Genomic DNA, 18,834 nt, shown 5'->3' on the forward strand with positions numbered 1-18,834 from the left:
ATCTGTGGAGAAGAGAATGAAGCCAAATTCTTTTTACCCCACTAAAATGATATTTGTCTCAATTCATACCTTCGCAAGCAGTCTGTGAGAGTGGTGGTGCCTGATACATGGCTTTCCCCATTTACGACACTGCCATCACTCCCTGGACTCAGAGGCCAGAACGGGGTGGAGGAGCCTGGCAAATCCAAACTGATGTCCCAAAATGGGTCTATCGTTGTGGAAACGCCACTGCGAAAAAGAAAGGAGTTTAATACATACTTGAAGGAAATAAAATGAATGGGTTCCCTCACTTGAGAGTGCACTCCAACCAGGTATTTGCTCTTAAGAACTATGGGATCTACATCACCTCTAGAGGGCACTCAAAGATGACAAAAAAAAATATATCTATACACACACATACATATATATAGTTGCTCCAGAGTGTTTTCCCACAATTCATTACTTTTTTGTGTTCTAGGAAATGTATTTCAATGCAGAATATGTTTATTTGTGATCCAGTTGGGTTACTTAGACATAGATGCTCTGTTCATACTACCAGCTAACACCAATAGCACCAGCTGCACGCAACTCTACTAGTTTAGAAGTCTGCTGCTCTGCTCAAGACATGGAAGGTGGTGCTGAAGGGCACTTAAAAAGAGGGCCAAATATTTCTGCCACACAGTACTGCACTGAATTAAGCTTTGCAGTTTCAAATGACAATCTCTTGTAGAATTTGGAATTTGAGAGGCCAAAGAATAACTGCAGCAAGAAGTGTACGTTCTCAAAGAAATTTCTGTAGAAGACAGCTGAAGACAAGCCAACAGCTAGACTATAGAGAAAGCTGCTCAAGATTGCATTCTGCACTGACCCAAGTCCCTAGCTTGGAAGCATTTTCTGATTGCATTCATTATACTTTGTTGTTGTTGTTGTTGAGTTCTCTTTTCTTGTAAGAGTAGACTCTCTGACTAGGAGATCTCACCAAGCCTACAATATTCTGCCTTTTTTTTTTCCTTCTGTCTTCATTTGTGCAAAACTTTGAATTTTCGAAAGAGAACTTCTTTTGTTAAAATTTCTTCCAAGTTATAACACACCAAGTGTTTTACTACAAGGATTCTGCAGCTCTACCAGGCTAAGAACATAAGTTCATACTTTTTTCCTACAGCAAATCTCCTGCAAATCTCTATAGGAAATGGAGAATAAAAACAGATTCAACCAAGCACAGCACAACTGTTCATCTGTGGGACAATGCAAATAATTATAAAGAATACAAGCCAAAAAAACTTTATAAAACAGGAATTCTGACTTCTGAACTGTGGTGATACCAAACATCTTGAAATAGAAGTCAGCTTGCTTCAGTACAAAGCAGAACATCAGATACAATTTTTCTTAGTCTTGTAAGACATTCTATTGCTGCTGCCTGAAGTCACCTAACATCAACCTCTTTGAAACCTCTTCTGAAGATACCTGGGGCTTCTAACTGAAGAAATATATGGCTGCATATCAGAATTTTCTTCTAATGCAGTGACAGTTGCACACTTCTGGAACTAAAGAGATGTGGGAAGTCTTTCTCTCACAAACTTGGAAAGCATCCACCTTTTAAAAGTAGTAAGAAATCTATAATATAAAGTCTGTGAAGCCTTCTATAGTTGGTATGTCTTAATATATGAGAGTTAACTGGCAATTTATTGCATTCAGCTGTTGTATTTGAACAGTTCTCATCTTGCAGGAATTTTGTTACTTTGCTGATGTTCAAGAAAGAACTCAGTGCAGTGCTGCAGCAGAGAGCATGCAGCTTCAAACCGGAGCACAGAATTGGAATAAAAACACTTACTGGCAGACTTGACAGGTAACATCAGACTGTAGTCCGCCTGTGAAGATTTGGTCTATGATGCAGTTACAGTGGTTGGGGTTGTTGGCCTTCTTCCCATTATCATCACCTGGAGGAATGCAAACACAGACTGAGAAGTCAAAAAGCCTCCTAGGAAATAGTCGTTTGTCTTGGACTGTGTCTCCAGTAGCTCTTTATAATGAAATTCAAACATACTTCACAAAGACAATATGGAACCCTGAAAACATTGTGCAAATAAAAACGAGGAGACAAAAAGAGAACTACAAAAAATATAAAAGAGAATCAGAAGGTGACCAGATGCAGTTAACTCCTGTAAAAGTGAAGCTATTACAGTGTCAGCAAATCCCTTTTCATGGCACAGCCCTGTTTCCCTTTGCAGAGATGTGCTTTGTGCTATCTGGTGTGAAGATCAACTCCTAAAACGAAAGAACTGCCAAAACGGTTAATGAAAATGTCTCTCTAAACTTCACTAAGAGGGCCACCGTGCAACATTTGCAGCTACCCAAATGGCCAGAGCTTTACCACAAAGCATTAATTTCTGCTTAGACAGGGTTTTGTTATTTTCCTAAATGAACACAGAGGAGAAACATCAGCAAATGCTGCTTTTTAATTCTAACACCCTCAACTCCTGAGGGCTGTGCAGGAGAGGAGTGCTGCTGAGACCATCAGCCTGCTGCCTGCACCCTGGGCTTCCAGCAATTACCTTCCATTCAAGTTTTCACCAGTCAGAAAATGAGAGATGTACTTATCAGAACTGGAAAGATTCTTCAAGGACAACCCTCTAACTTCCCAAGGGATACCACGGCCACACACCTATCTTCCAAACCCTATGAACTGTCACTGCAGGTCTAAGGAGCGCAGCAACTCATTTTTATGATCAGCACTGAGATAATGCCAATTCAGCTTTCTTAGATTAAACAGAGGATGAAGTAAATAAGCAATAACTTCTTGGCACAGTTCTCAGCTTTGAAGCATGTTCCTTCTACTCTCCATAGGTAAAATAGGAGTGACACTTTTCTCCTTTCATTTCTGAGACTTATGCTTACTTCCTTAGGTAGGTTAGATGCAGTCAGTTTTGCTCTGCAAACAGATGCACACAAATTATTTCACAGCAGCAACTAATTATTCTGTAAAGTACACTTTCATGTGCCTTCCAATTTCCTGTAACAGAAACTGCTAAGACAACAGAGTTCTGCCAGCTTCCCTGGGACCTTTTACTTACCACCAAGTATTGCCATTTCAGAAATCAAGCACTATGCTGCTGACTCCTCAAATCACAGCTATTACTCAAAAGTAATTTATTTCTAGACAAGTGTGTCCAAAACCACCTAAACAAACCAATGTAAGCTTTTCTTTACTGGAGTCTTCTTGCAGCAGTCTTAAGAAGGGACAACCTTTCTTCTGTATGATACTTCAGAAGTTTGTGGGAAGACATTACTGACTAACGTTCCACCTGATCCTAAATATGGAAATAACGACATGGGTGACACCTACCAATGGCAGTTGGCCACCTGAGTCAATTAGATCCTAAATGCCTCAGCCAAGCTCTCATCCATCTGCTTTACAACTTTTGTTTGAGTTGCCAAGAATCGCGTACTGTTTCCTTAAAATGGCTCTTGAGCAAAACACTCTGCAATTAGATTTGAGATGTGCAAGCTTCCATGGGGGGTGACCTAGACTCAGACACTTTTTGATCAGCATTTCTGCTGAATCTTACTGACCTCAGGATCCTCAGAAGCGCTGAATTATGCTAAAGTAGTGGACACAGTGCACACACTGATCGTAAAAGACATTCCTCACCTTTACAAAAAGATCACATGTAAGCTTTAATGACTACACGTGGATTTAAAAAAAAATATATATATATAACCCTACGCTTTCTATCTTTGCTTTTAATGCTCCATTAAAAAAAAAAAAAAACAACTGTTACATTCCTCTAATCTCAGGAATTAGAAAATGAGATTGATTCCTTCCCTCTATAGCAAGAGGGCAGAAGCAGAGAATGAGCATCCAGAGAGCATCAGTGGACCGCAGGTAACATCCCTGCTGGGCACCTGTAATAGGCAGCCATCGCTGCCTCCGGGAGAGCAAGAGCTCCCTTTTCAATTACACAAGGCAATTAGCATCAGTAACAGAGGGTCTCAAAAGAATATCCTGCAAGCCTGTTCACAGCAAAACAGAAGGGCATTACCCACTCTACATTGTTTCCCATGACATTTGGTTGGGGGAGGGAGGGAAGTCAGATTACCACCTACTCACACCAGTCAATATGGAACAGATGCTGAGAGGAGGGATATTATGCAGCTGAGAACTGGAAGCTGTGAGGTCGTTGTGCTCCAGTTAAGGTTACCTGTAACATTTCTATCTTACAAAGTTGGTTTTAGCTTTCCAGGTTTGATTTTTAAAGCCGTTCATAATTCTTACTGAGAAATCAGCAGCTTGTTGTGAAGGATCGGTGAGAACAAGTCTAAAACTAAATTCAAAACTACATCAATACACATACTAATGTAGTTAAGAGAAGGAAAGAAAATCTAGTTTAAAAGCTTGAATTCAAATTAAATGAAACTTTAAAAAACCAAACTGTTTCCATGCCTGTGCAATAACCAAGCACATTAACTTGTGCTCAAACATATGCACATCTGATATATTACTGAAGTTAAATCATAATTAATTATGGTAAAAACGGATATACAGATTACTTTTTAACTTGGACTGTGGTTTTGAAATAAATTAGTTTTACCTCTGGTTTCCATATTTTAAATGAGAAAAAGGCATTAAAAACTAGTAACATTTTACATGGGGACATTTATCAAAACAAGACAGAAGCGTTGACTGTTCTGAACACGTCCTTGTTTGTTCTCCATCATAAAGCTGCACACATTAATTTCTACAGACTGCAGCAGATGACATGTTTCACAGACACATGCTTTACCAGTTCCTAAGAATATCCTGCACAACACACAGTGCAGGCTGCTGCTTTGCTCCCAAATCTCAGCACAGCATTCTCTTTCTGACATGATCCTCAGCACCAGGCTTCAGATTTGCTTTGTAGCAGAGCTTGTTAAAGATGAACACAAACTGCTTCATGAGAAGCAGATAAATGAGGAACGACCAACTTGAAACCATCACTTTCTGTGGTTGCTGTTAGGGATCTGGGCAGCACTGGGTGAATAAAGCTCGGGATCAAAATGCAGCATTACTTCAATTTTTTTATCTTGCTTTTCAAATCTTAGCATAGAAAGGTACATATCTACTGCTCTTTGACAGTGTTGCTCTTGTTATTAAGAAAAAAAATACAGCCAGTAGTTTCTCTGGGCTGAATATGAACTTTCAACTGAAGACTTGCTCCGTACAGGAAAAAAAAAAAAAAAATCAACACTTCTGGCCTAAGTTTCTCCAATTTTGAGCAAGTCCAAGACATGGTTAGTAAAATGGGGTGTACCTGGATGAATGGAACTGTGCCATCATGGGAGTCTGTGGAATTATAAATGTGAGTTTCTCCCACAGCACTGATGGCCTGCTCGCCATACCAACTAACAGCTGAACTCCCTACATGACACTCCTCTAAAAAATGAGGAAGCCTGGAACTCCTGGAGGATCCTGCACTAAGAGCACGTTATCTGCTGTGTGTTTTCTCACTGCACTGCCTAAAACGCTTGCAGGAAGCAACAGATCAATGCCCAATCATTTCAGCATCTTCTATATTCCAAACACATTCAGATACTGAAAATCAAAGCTGCTGTGCATCTGAAAGATCAAAGTCAATACATGCCAAAGTCCAGGTGAACGACTGGGCTCCAATAGAAAGAAGGTGGCCATCACCTGCACAGCAAAGCTTTTCATAGCATCACCCTGGCGAAGAGACTAATATGTGACTGCAGAGTGAGCTCTGAATCTTATTTTGAAGCTTTTGTGGGGAGCAGGACCACAAATGCAAACATGCAATGGCACCACAGAACTCTGAGCTCTATAAACCAGCCAGAGAGTCTGAAGTGCACAAGGTGTAGGCACAGCCTGAGCAGCACCTTTCAGTAGCAATGCTGGAAGAAGAATTCAGATTGAAAAAGCATTGCATTTTCACTTGGAGGAGGCTTTTAAGAACAGACTGTGCACACAGTTGGGTTAATGGTAGAGAAACGAGGAATCAACAGCTTAGCCCTTTTTTCCTCACCAAAATGTTACTTTTCAGTTAACTCACCCTTTCCCAGCTGTTGAAATGAAAAAATATGATGCATAAGCACTACAAACTCAATTCCTTTTCCTTCAGAAATACCGGGTGTCACTGCACAGCACAGGGCAGCCCTGTTAGCCATCAGAAAGTGCCCAGCACAGATGCTGCAGCTCAGCACAACTGTGTCAGCACAGGAGAGCCATCACCTCAGAGATGTGGTTTACTTGGGTGATCACGCAGGAACCCAGAGCTTCACTATTTCACTATAATTAACTAAAACCAACTATTTATTCAGTCATCATTAAAATAAAATAAAAAAAAAGAATAACAAAGAAGATTTCTATCAGCTTTAGGGGTGCATGCACCTTCATATATACATTAGACAGACAGAACAGAGTTTGCTCTCTTGCAGTCACATTCTTCTTGAAATAGAAGGGGTGGCCAAGCAAAAGGCAGAGAAGGACTCCAGTAAATCCACGGAGGAATACAACTTTCCTTGTGACTACCTGGGCCAGCCCATACACGAATTTTAGGGCAGATCATTTTGTGCTTGGTAGGACGCAGCACTACAAAACTTATCTTTTAATGCACAACAAAATTGCATTTTCCAAATTTAGGTAATGACAGATCAATAATGAGAATTCACAGCATTCTCTGACTTGCATTACAGCATTTCCTGGAAAGCAAAGTAAATGGAATGGAAAAGTGATGACTGGCATCAGCCAAAGCAGCATCATGAGGTATTTATCCTTCTTAACATAAGGAGCGCTTTCATTTACTTATGTACCTAAATCCATGGTGATCATGGATGATGTCCAGAAGATGGGGCTTTTGAACACAATTATCCCCATGACAATACTGTGTCTAACTGCTGAATTTGCACGGTGTTCTAACTGCTGAACTTGATTACTGTGAAGTGTAAACTTGAGAAGTTTTTTAATTCTATAAAACAAATCTTTAATATTGGGGGTGAAAGCATAATTTGCTTACTGTAACTTTAGGATGTATTCTTACTAACATGTTGTCTTATGTGTATTTTACATGTGTGTCTGCCTGCATGCCTAAGCATGTAAGTGGGCAAGCAGTCTCACTATGCAGCTGAATAACAACTCATTCCAAAGGTGCCTTATCATGACCGTACTTGAAGTTCTGGTTTACATGAACTGGTTTGGTTCCCACACAACTGCTCAACCACTTCTTTTAAATGGCTTTGATGTGGCATAAGTTATTTACCACAGTTTAATACAAGTCTCTCTCCAGTTCTTCAGAAGCAGATGTTCTAAAAGCTGGGAGCACAGATATCAAGGATCTCGTGACAACACCTTCCCACTGGTAGCACTGTAATGATGCTGTTACATTCATGCAAATAGCTCAAACTTGAGGGTTGTAATTAAATAACTGGACTCCAGTCCTTGTACTGAATGCCATTGGTACCCACAAGCCACAAAAGCTCAGCACTAAAGATTAAAAAACCTAGTTTGAGCTTGCTTCATGTGCTATGAAACTGTGTGTTGTCAACAAATCTGTGATCTCCAACCAAGTGCAGAACAATCCACGCACATGCATATGCCCTTTCCAACCAGGGTGTCATACAGATCTTCTTCACAGCTTCAGTTTCATTTGGACCAGAAAGGCCAAACAGAACGAAAGTAAAGATACAGCTGAGAAAGCTCCATTTTGTTGGTAACTCCAGAAATTCTTCATTTAAAGCCAAAACACATGTAAGAAAAAACCAAACTTTTCTCAGGTTATTTCTCAGTTTCAGGGACATTTATGGTTGCATGATTTTTGTTTACAATTCTAAGAAAATATTATTCCTTCACAAGCTGATCTTGAGGCATGCAAGAAATATATGCATCATTTTGTATCAGAGAAGGTGAAAAAGCTTCAAGATTTGTTAGGCCAACAGTTCAGAAATGTTACAGCAAGAAGAAAACATTTCTGTTTGCAGCTGAGTTTTCTTCACTGTTAATAGACAGTGCAAGAGAGGTGAGTACCTGGATTGACTCCATTCCTTACAGCACTTCAACACTCGTTTCATTAAGCTTGCTGAATTTCCGTTAGTGATTGTCGAATGACAGATATTAATGATTACACAAGGACTGCTCTGTGGACACCTTTCCTTGGAAGTATTAGCTTTGGAGAAGGCTCTTTTGAAGGACACCTATTATGAAACTGAACAAGCACATCTGCTACTCTGTAAGGCTCTCTCAAAGAGAAAAGCAAGACTTCAAAACGTTTCAAGGAAGCAATAGCAGCCTTCTTTCTGACAGTCCACTGACAAGCCACAAAACTAACTTCTAAGAGCTTTTTCTAAGAGCACTAGAGGAAATTTGAGTGCTTTAAATCTTATTTTTAGTGACAAAGAAACTTTTTTGTTTTGTTAGCATCAACCCTACTATCTTCCCTTACAAGCATAGTAGAAAATGTCTGTGCAAGTAAGAGAATCAAATTAGATCAAACAACAAATCAAAGAATTCTCAGTTAAAATTTTATCCAATTAACAAACATAAAATACATAATTCCATACAGTATTACCAATCCATTGATTTACACCTTAGACAGTTCACTCCTAGAAGCAGGCCACTGAGTGTTTTTTACTGTATTGTGCAATTACATATTTTGTATATGTATTAATAAACACAGTATCAAAAACAAATACTCATTTTTTTTCTTATTCACGTTTCTGTAAGCAATAGGGCAGCATAAACAGCGGAATAATATTTAAGCAAAACAGCCTCAGCCTCCCCTATGTTCTTTTCATCAGTGATGACACAGTGAGTTCCAACTACCTCAAGTATACACAATTAAAATGGAAACTGAAAAGATTGTCTCTCAGCCAGTAAGAGAAGAACATGATGGTCATTCAAACCAACGCAAAAACTCGTCTGCTTCTAATTAGGAAATTCTGACAGTGAGAACAGTCTTGTCCTTTAAGCCTATCAGATGTTTTAAAAGGAACTTGCTAAGACTGCTTTACTGGAAGATACTCTTTGCTCTACCTCCTTTTGATCCAACATTCCTTGTTGATTGAAGACTCGGCACAAGCCTTACCTTTGCAGTGTCTGTGTAGCACATCTAATGCAGCAATGAGGAACTCGTGTGCATCTTGTTGCTCGTACCCTGCTAAATGCCGTGCATGAGTCCATACCAGGTGCAATAACCTATATGGAATGTGAGGAGATCGGTGCCCAGAGTAAAACTGCTCAAAGCAAAGAAAAGGACATGACTGTTAACAAGTTACACAGCCTTAATGCATTTAATTATTAAAATCTTTATGAGCGCAATTAGTCAAATAAATTTAAATCATTTAACTTTGATGGTCTTAATAATGAAAAAGACAGTTTTTAATCACAGACTACTGAAGACATAGTCTCAGAACTGAGAAGTTTCCTTCATTTAGCTATGGATTAGCATTGACAAAAGAGGGACAAAACTCTCAAAACAACCTGATACCGATGCCTCTTATTGAAAGAGAAATTTGTGGGTTTGCTGGGTTTTGGTTCTTTCTGAAAAACCTGCCAAGTTCCACTTTACATAAATAAGCAAATAAAAAAATAAATAACCCAAACCAGTAATGGTCTCTGCTTTCCTGGGTTGAGGTTCAGGTCCTTCCTCACCCTTCTCCATTACATCCAATCCAAGCTGCTGCAACTCCTTTCATCTCATCTGAGTCTGCCATCACTTTTTCCTAACTCCTGACACCAACTCTGGCATTCCAGCCTGAGGGTAAAGCTAGCAGCCTTCTCTGAGCCAGATGACTTGTGTGTTTGTTCAAGAACTGCTGCACCCTGGTACTGGTCCCAAAAGCAATGCAGAGAGCTACTGATGCTCCTGCAGAGCATGAGGGAAAGCCCAGACAAGCTTGTTCAGCTGGGCTTCAGGCTCTATCTGGATTTGGAAATACTGGTCTGCAGCCCGACGAGTACAGAATATCTGCAAAGGCAAACTTCCCCATGGCAATGTACCAACATGTATTGATCCAACTGGTATTTCACTGAGGAATGTTAAAAAAGGAAATGTTTAAGGGTAATATTTTTGACAGTTGGAAATTTGTAGGGCCTTCTGCCTTCTCTAACCTATAAAAAGCTATTTGCCAGTAAAGGGTGCCTGCAACACCACAATTACATTTTGCCACGATCCTACCAAACTTACAGACATTTATTTTTAGTTCCTCTTCCCAAACACAGAATAAATACAGCAAGCAGCAAATGCACACAACAAAAATAAGGTTAAAAAAACCAGCAGTCTGTCATTTCTCACTCTTACTGGAAAAGCAGGCTTCCTTTCCCAGTTTCAAGTTCTCCCTCACCCAGCCTGGCTATTTCCTATAGGTGCAAGCACTGGCCTTGTGCTACAAACACAGTTGGTCTTCTGAAGGCAAACGGTGCTAGAACTGGCTCATCTACTCATAAACACGTTTCAGTGTATTTCCATAAAAATACATGTATTTTTAATTATTGTGAGCTCCCCTTCTTCCAAATCAGAAGATATACCTCCGCAGCCAACCACCACAAAGTGTTTCTATAAATAAAAAGATCAATAGTCAACTGGGATGCCAACAAGAATGACACCAAGGGACTGGAGCGGTGGTGTGCTAATTGAAATCTGCTGACACAGCTGCTGCTCAACATAATTCGGGGAACTGCAGCAATAAAACTTCTCTGTTCTGTCACTCCTACAATTAGTCCCAGAGCTCGCCGGTCATTTTCACCAACAGCACTCCATAATTACTCCACTGCAGACACTGGACCTGCCAGCAGCTTTTACATTCTCTTGTGCTTCATCAGGATGAGAAGAACCTAACAGGAAGCTTTATCGTATTATTGGTTGTTATCACACAGAAACTAGAAACACAGCTAGGAAAAATTCTGATGACCATACACGTATGCAGAAGAAGCAGGAAAAAGCTCCCTATTCTATACACCAAAATGAAACAAAAGGATCTGAGTGTGTTCAGCAGCAGCACTGTACAAATGTATAAAACATCCATTCCAACTCTGCTGTTTCCTTGCTGCTGGAAAGCCCAGCCTATCAGCACCGATCCAATACGTGAAAAAGATAAAAAGCAGAAGGAAAAAAGTCAATTTAGAGCCTTATTTATTCAGTATTACACAAAGCTTTTTGTTAACTGTGCAAATCTAAATGGTTGTCTTTGTAAGTCACCTCTAAAAGACTTCAGTGGCACAATTCTTCCAAGCAGAAATTAAAACATTTTTCTCTTTGAAAATGTTTTCAATCCAACAGTGTGAGTTGTTTATTTCAAAGAGAATTACTTCAAGCAACTTGCAAATGACTGGTGAGGCACTACTGAATTGCTGTTCTGAGTTAGAACAGGATGCAGTGCCCTCAGTCTCACACACAACTCAAGGAACCGTGGTTCTCTGTCCCACTTAACACTTGACTTGGAAGAATCTCGGCTTTGTATTTTGCATTACTGTTACCAAAAATATATCAATACTCATCAGGGAGGGAAAAAAAACCAACAAAATAAACACCTGCACTCCTTTTTCCTGCCAAAAATAAACGTAAGGATGTTCCCCAATTCTGTGAACAAACAGATGCATCTGATGTATCCTGTACAAATACCAACTTAACACTTCCCTTGTAATCAAGAATTTACAGGCATAAATCCCATCCCAGGCTCCAGTCCAATTTGAAAAGCTAACACCTCCTCTTAGGAATTAGTTCTCAAAGGACTTTAATTGTACAGAAAACTTACAGTGGATAAAGGGAGTGGGTAACATCTTTCAGGATATAACAACACCGACAGAGGTTTCCCAACAAAATGTAAAGGTTCAAGGAACCAGACAGGCAGCTATACCTTCAGGCTCTGTGCATTTTCTGTTCTTATTTCAGAGATGAGATTTTACTAAATAGGCCCCAAATTTGCATTTTCCCTTACAAAATGCAAGGTCTCTGCCTACAATAAGGGTCCCAGCCTCTTTTTTACATTGTACTTCCGTTGCAACTTATTTTATATACAAGCTGTTTCAACCCTGTACAATCTCAAGACATCAAAACCATACAGCATCTAATTTCTTCTCCTTTTTGTCCTCACTTCTCAACTTCACATAGTTGTGCTGGGCACTTCGATAGGCTGCTGGGGATGACTAATGACAGGAACAAAGGCGGCTCTGTTCTTTACATTTCTGAGTGGATGTGTTGCATTCTGCTGCATTTCCCAGGTATTCTTGCTATTCCTGTCACCGAGTACAAATCCACTCATCCTACCACACTGAGCGTTACTTCACACATGAACTTACCTAACATTGGGATGTGGGCCATCCTGGAATGAACTTTTGTTTGTAAAACAAAACTAAAACACAAATACCAGTAGGTAGAAGAGTACACAAACCCTTTCAGCAAAAAGGGTTCATGAGCATTCTGTATGCTGTTTTCCCTTCATCTAGTTCCACCGCTGTTATTCCCAAATCCTTTTCATTCCTTTTCTTGAGCCATGTAATTCATGTCATGGTTACATTGAGAAATAGGTTTCAAGTAGCTCAAGTGAGAACGTTCATTGATAGTTATTAAAACAAACAAACAAACCAACCCTGAGATTACTGCTTTGCGTGCTTGCAAGAAAAGCTCAAGGTGAGAACTCAGTCTGGAGAACTAGCTGGCAGGCACTCACCACCAGCCCACTACAAGGTGAAAGAATTTTAGACTTTCTTACTTAACGTAGACAAATCACTGATATAACCTATATAACTAAATGATCTTTTTTTTTTTTTTTTTTTTTAAATAAAAAGTAGGGAGAAATTCATTTCAATTGAACTGCAGAAGAGTAAAATTTGCTTATTTACATATCCTAAGTTTCACTTAATGTTCAAACTGGCCTCTTTCTCCACAAGAATTCTTACTTGCATGCATTCTTCAGATCCCCTGGCATTCCATTTGCCTAAGATCACACCTTCAGAAAAAGAAAGGGTGGAGGGGAGATGAAATAAATTAACCCTTGCCCCGATCGTCTGTCACTGGGTAAGGCGCCTTGGGATAACTGCATCCGTTAATCCTGGTGGGAAAGCTTCATAAAAACAAGACAGAACCTGAACTAAACTTTCCCCAGTAATTCAATTACAAAGGAATTCTTAAGAACCGCAGTGCTGAGATCTCCATTAGTTGGCTGTCCTTCATTCAGACCTTATCTTTGCAGAGATGGAATAGTTAGAATGAAGAATCTTATGCCACGTATTTGGGATGTGAAAGATAACCAGATCAGGACTGTAAGATACCTGTTTTAATTCTGCACGTGCAGAAATTCAACTGAATGGGAAACAGAAATTAGCAGTGAGCACTCAGAGAGCTACAAACACAATGTGGTATTATTACTGTTAAAATCAATAAAGTTGGATGTGACACAACAGTTTTGTTTGTGGAATACAAAGTGCTCGTTTTACTTTGAGGAGCCACCTTCTGTTCTCCTCCCACAGCACTTAGCTGCAATAGCTGTACAGAATACTGCACTGCTATTCCCACAGTCTAAAATCTGAGGTGGCTTTTTGCTCATCTGCATGCATCTTACAGAACATCAATTATTAGAACTAATGCAAGTGTAGGCATGAATTCTGATTGGGGAAAATGAAGGCTGAGATTCTCAAAGTTGTGCGTGAAATTAAGCTTGATTACAGTTAAATTTAATGAGAACACTGCACTTAAAGCCCCATTACTGTAACTGCCCATTCTTTACTACGTGCTCGTACATAGTCTAGCAAAAGGCATCTCAGGCCATCAGCAGGGCTGAGCATACAGGAAAGGAAACACAGACCAGGCTCAGGCAGTGCTGATGTTTCCTCCAGCCACTCCATCTGTAATGCAATACTCATTTCCTCCTTTCCCAAGGGATTTCTTTTTTCAATGCACGTGCATAAACAGAACGTGGCAAAATTAATCAGAATTAGACTTCAAACAACAATCTGATGGAAGAGCATAACTATTTTTTTTTTCTTTTTTAATAAGCAAATACATTTCTATATTATTAGGAACTATTTTTATACTTTTTTGTGTGTCTAGTGATATTTCCCCATTTAAATCCACGTCTGGTCTGAATAATGCTGTAGCTGCTTCCTATTGCTATGTTTGCCTTTAGTTTTTTACCTCCTCTCCAGGCAGGCTTAGGAATAATTGAAAAATCAATCCAAAAATAAGAAGTACAGCATGCAGCTAATGACTGATAAGCAGCATGAAAATTTACAGATTGCAGTGAGTGCTGAGTATGATTAGAAAGCAACTTTACACTGGAAAGGCTAAGGGGACTTCATCTTCCACATACACTGAACTCACCTGCACCAAGCTGCTGCACACAGACATCCCCAGCTACTTTAGATGCTTTGTACCAACACGCACTATGTGGCCCTGTTTTGCTCTGCTTACCAAGAAAGCTGATCTGCCACTGCTGGAAAGGCACAGGACAGGAGTGCGTGCGTGAGCTTGTTTCTTAAGACATCTCCTTTTAAAACCTGAAGCTTACATTTAGCCATACAGCCCTTAATTATGATAGTCAAGCTTGTCTGCTATCAACTAAGGACAAGAATGTGCCCATCACATGCAGCACAAATTAGACTTAGGGAAAGGCACGTTGCAAGGCCAGTCACCTGAGTGAGAAACAAAAGAACCGCTGCTCGTATATGCAAGGTACAAACTGTATCAACACATCCACCTTCCTACGTCCTCCCAGCCATTAATTTGTTTCCACATAAGAGATAATAGCAAAGAGGGTTTTCTGTTAGGAAGCACAGAAATAAACATCAGTAAAATACTTACAGAAACCTACACAGTTCAGTTCCTCAAACCACAAGGCCACATATTGCTTTATTCTTATTCCCATTATTGCCAGAAGAGCCTGTGCCACATTTTCCAGTTACAACTTGCACATTTGATTAACACACGCATTCAGCTTTAAGATAAACAACTGCAGGTCAGTCTCAGAAAAGCAGGCAGCACTGTATTATGTCCAATACCAGCACTGCCTGAACAATGATGACTTAAGCACAAGTCTTCAAAGGCCAAGAGTTTTCTTTTCAGCAGTCAGGTATTTCTGACAGCAGGATCTCATTCTCTACTGCTCTGATTTGCAACCTCAAGGGGAAGCAGAATTTGCATTCCTTTTACATTTGCAAATAGAACACAATCCCTTTTGGGATACAAAACAGCCAACATCTGCGGAAAGGTGATGCTATTGCAGCAAACAGCACTCACCTCCTGAAAAAGCGTAGACATTTCACAGACCAGACATGAGCTGGGGCTTTGCATTTCACATTTGTGCCTGTCGGAGAGGAAGAAATCTCGCAGCAGTGGAGTGTGGGTAAGTGCCTGGACAATACAGTTCATAAAACATGTGTTCCCAAGATTGATTAGCCCTCGTAGACCTATAAAGACAGAAGGGGGAGGGGATGCGTAAGCATTACTGTATTTAGAAAATAGTACATTTAAATTATTTGCATTTTTATACAGTTTTCACGGTGGTGTCAACAGATTTACTATGTATGCATTGCTCCAAGTACACAGCTTTATGTTTAGGTAGGCTGTTGGTTTTGATGTACTCAAGTCACAAACTGCCACAAGCTTTCTTAACAATAGTACAATTTGTTGGTTTTTGTTTTTTTTTTTGGCTTTAAATTCTTAGAGGAACATAAAACTCAAAGTACAGCAACACCAACAGCATTATTTTTGTAGAGGCTGTTTTTCCGAACATCACCAAAACGTGCTCCCTCCTCAAGCTCGTACCCAGAGGCAACAACAACTGATAAACTGCAACAGTATGATACATTAAAATCAATCAGTTCATTCTCAGATCATTTAAGAGGCCTTCCCTCATGCAGGTCACAAAGTCAAAGTAAGGTTTTTCTACTGACAAAATACAACAAATATCTTCCTACGACAGGCAGCAAAGGAAACGGCCTCAATATAAGCCAAACAAAAAGCCAGGCAGTGACATCCAGTACAGACTTCGTGCTTCCTCCTTTCCGTTCAAAACCTGAGATCTGAACAAAACACCCTTAAAGAACAACTCTGAACAGTGCTAGTTCCACTCATGTGTTTTAACTACATCAAATATTCATCTACGGCACGCATCACAAAAGTCAATTTGGCATAAGAGGATTCATCACACCTTAAGTCAAACGTTCAGTAATGCCCAGAGATGATTTCTTGTGCTTGGAAACCAAGGTGCTTAAAGGAATGCTCTTTTGTTGCACAACGGAAGAGAGGTTAGGAGTGGGGGAAAGCTTTCAGTCATTTGCAAAGTCTAAGTGAGAAGAAAAAGATGCTCAAGTCCTTGAGTACTCTTCCAAAATGTTAACGTACTGCCACCATACAGGAGTGGTGAACAAGGTCATCAGGTGGACAAGAATGCTGATTTTTTAAATCAAAAGTTTACTTTGAAACAAGGAAAAAAATGCCCTGACATACACATACAATTTTGCTGTCAATTTAAAATGAATGTGGTCCTCCTTTGCAATATAAACAGAATTACTATATAAACCATGAATGAAAAAATGTATTACTTAGAGAACAAAGAATTGCCTTGCCCTTCTACAGGGAAAAAAAATAAAGAAAAGTATCAGCTGGCAATGCTGTGCTAATTAAAAATGGTGCAGTTCCCTTGCAATACACCAGACAGTGCTCAAAGGGCTCTTCAGCATCTTTCAGCAGGAGGAGGTGTGGTCCAGTTGCTATGTTACCAGGGAGAAACGGCACTACATCAGCTGGAGCTGCACACTGAGCTGCAGGCGATGGATACAGAGCCCTCTGAAATCTCCTTTTCTGTATCTAATGAAACACAGCCCTCCTTCCAACAGCTTCCTGGTGCTTCTGTTTATTCACAGTGCAGGACAAAGTTCCTCATGTATATTGCAGTAACTTCTACTGGGCAGAAAGCTCATTGCAATCATCTGCTTTATTTTCATGCTGGGAGGCAACAAATGTGTGCACAACATTAACGAAGTGTTAAATAGTTAATTTGGTGTAGCAGTCTGAAATACAGTGTGATGCTGCAACACTGTACACAGAGTCCTATGTCAATCCCCAGTCTACACATCTCTGCAAACAATATCAAGCAGAAAGATTTTTCATGCTGTGCTACTGGAGAAATGTTCAGTTGGTATCTCCTGCCTACTTCTCTCCCCTATCATCTATTTAAAACTTACTGTTTTTATTTAAACCAATCTGTGCCAACAGATGCTTGTGAGGCTCCCTGGACATGCTTGAGATGCACCAGGGTATTCTGAGCAGAAAACTCTCTGCCTATTTCTCTCTGGAAGACTTGGCTCCACTGGTTAGCAGCAACATTCAAAGTCAGCCTGTGCAGCACAGAAGACAAGTGGGAAACCAGCAGGTCCATCTGGAGACTCACCCTATCTTTTTTTTCCCTTTGATATCTAGTAGAAAAATCACAAGTAAAAGCAAACACATAAAGGCAGCTTTTTGGAATCATTTATTAAGCATCATTTATTACATGCCTGAGGCTGGACCTTGTTTCCCTGTGACCACAAGAAGAACCAATCTTCCTCAAAGCTTCCACCAGACAACCAGTTACAACTCCACAGCTCTCTTGCTTTGCTCTTGATTGGTCTTCGGTGTCAGTCTTCCATGGGTAGAAAAAAAAAAAAGGTGCTTCTTATGCTATGGCATCACTTGAATGAACCAACACAAAACCACCTGCAAAACAGACAAGGCTGAAATGTGAATACCTCAAACCCTTATAAAAATAAGAAAATGGTGAATGTAGTAAAACATGAGAACTTACTTGACTGGAAAGGGAGAAAGGTAAAGGAGGATATATGACTCTTATCCTTGAGAGAGCAATGACTGCAGCTGCTAAACTGCCTCAGACTGACATTTGAAATGGAACAGGTACAATGCACTGAACTACAGCTAAGCTTTTGCATAACTAATGGGAGCATCCTAAAAACATCAAATTTTGATGCATGTATACTGAAGAACTGACTGAACTTAGAAAGATGCATTCTCTTGTATGGAACTCCTATGGAAAAGGAGTTTTATGGGAGAGAAGCAGATAGAAACCAAAGCCCACGCAGCATTCTAGTCAATGCAATATTCAGAAAGTAAATGAGTTGTGTCTGCCACACCCTCTCCATTAAGAAATCTGGCAATATTTAACTGGAAGAGACCGCACTGAAACGTAACAGTCATAAACTAAGAGAAAAATAAAGTGTCAAAATCTTAAATGCAGCAGTCTACTTTTGCTAGTATGAAAATCAGTAGTCTCCACCAGAATCTAATCATTTGACAGTACTTGTATAGAGGGTGGGCTGATGCTAACGATTCCCAGCAGATCTAACTACACTTATAAGGCTGTGGTACACTGTAGATTTCTGCTGTGCTTTTTAGTAGTAACTTTATCTCTGATTTTAATGAACTGTTTTCAGAACAAGCAAGAGCAACCAATGAGATACCTCAACTCTAAATGCAGACGGGTGCTCCTGCAGTAATCCTGTTTTGCACAGAAGCACTACTTTCTTCATAACTTTACAGATAAAAATATAAGTATTGGAAATGAATAAATACTGCTGCTGTCAAGACAAATTTATCCTGCTTGTATTAACAAAGAAAATATTTGGTCATAATCACCACTATTTCCATTCTGTCACATGCAGGCAGGGTGTAAACAAAGCAGCAGGAATTCTACTTGTGCAATGCCCTGAGTAGACATAATCCTGTGCAGGAATTTCCTTTTACACTCACTCTCAAAGCTGTATTCTAAGCAGCAGGCTTACCTTTGTCACCTTCAGTTCTTCCGTCTTCTTCCAGTAATGGTTTTTGATTTTTCAGATGCTCAAAGCAATTCATCTGCAATGCTGGGCAAGCGTGC

The 18,834-nt window shown here is 39.9% G+C and overlaps 1 protein-coding gene across 3 annotated transcripts in view; it reads right to left on the minus strand.

The window, feature by feature from the left end:
• Window positions 1-18,834, minus strand: part of USP22 (ubiquitin specific peptidase 22) — an 87,968-nt gene that overhangs the window by 9,161 nt on the left and 59,973 nt on the right. For all 3 annotated transcript variants that reach the window (XM_031606519.2, XM_031606517.2, XM_031606516.2), the window contains 4 exons: window positions 15,201-15,370; window positions 9,054-9,201; window positions 1,811-1,916; window positions 70-228 (listed from right to left, as the gene is read on the minus strand). In XM_031606519.2, coding sequence (XP_031462379.1) covers window positions 70-228; window positions 1,811-1,916; window positions 9,054-9,201; window positions 15,201-15,370 — 583 coding nt within the window. The remainder of the gene's footprint in view (window positions 1-69; window positions 229-1,810; window positions 1,917-9,053; window positions 9,202-15,200; window positions 15,371-18,834) is intronic.

The sequence above is a fragment of the Phasianus colchicus genome, chromosome 16 (assembly GCF_987193195.1).
Source record: "Phasianus colchicus chromosome 16, bPhaCol1.hap1.1, whole genome shotgun sequence".
NCBI lineage: Eukaryota > Metazoa > Chordata > Aves > Galliformes > Phasianidae > Phasianus > Phasianus colchicus.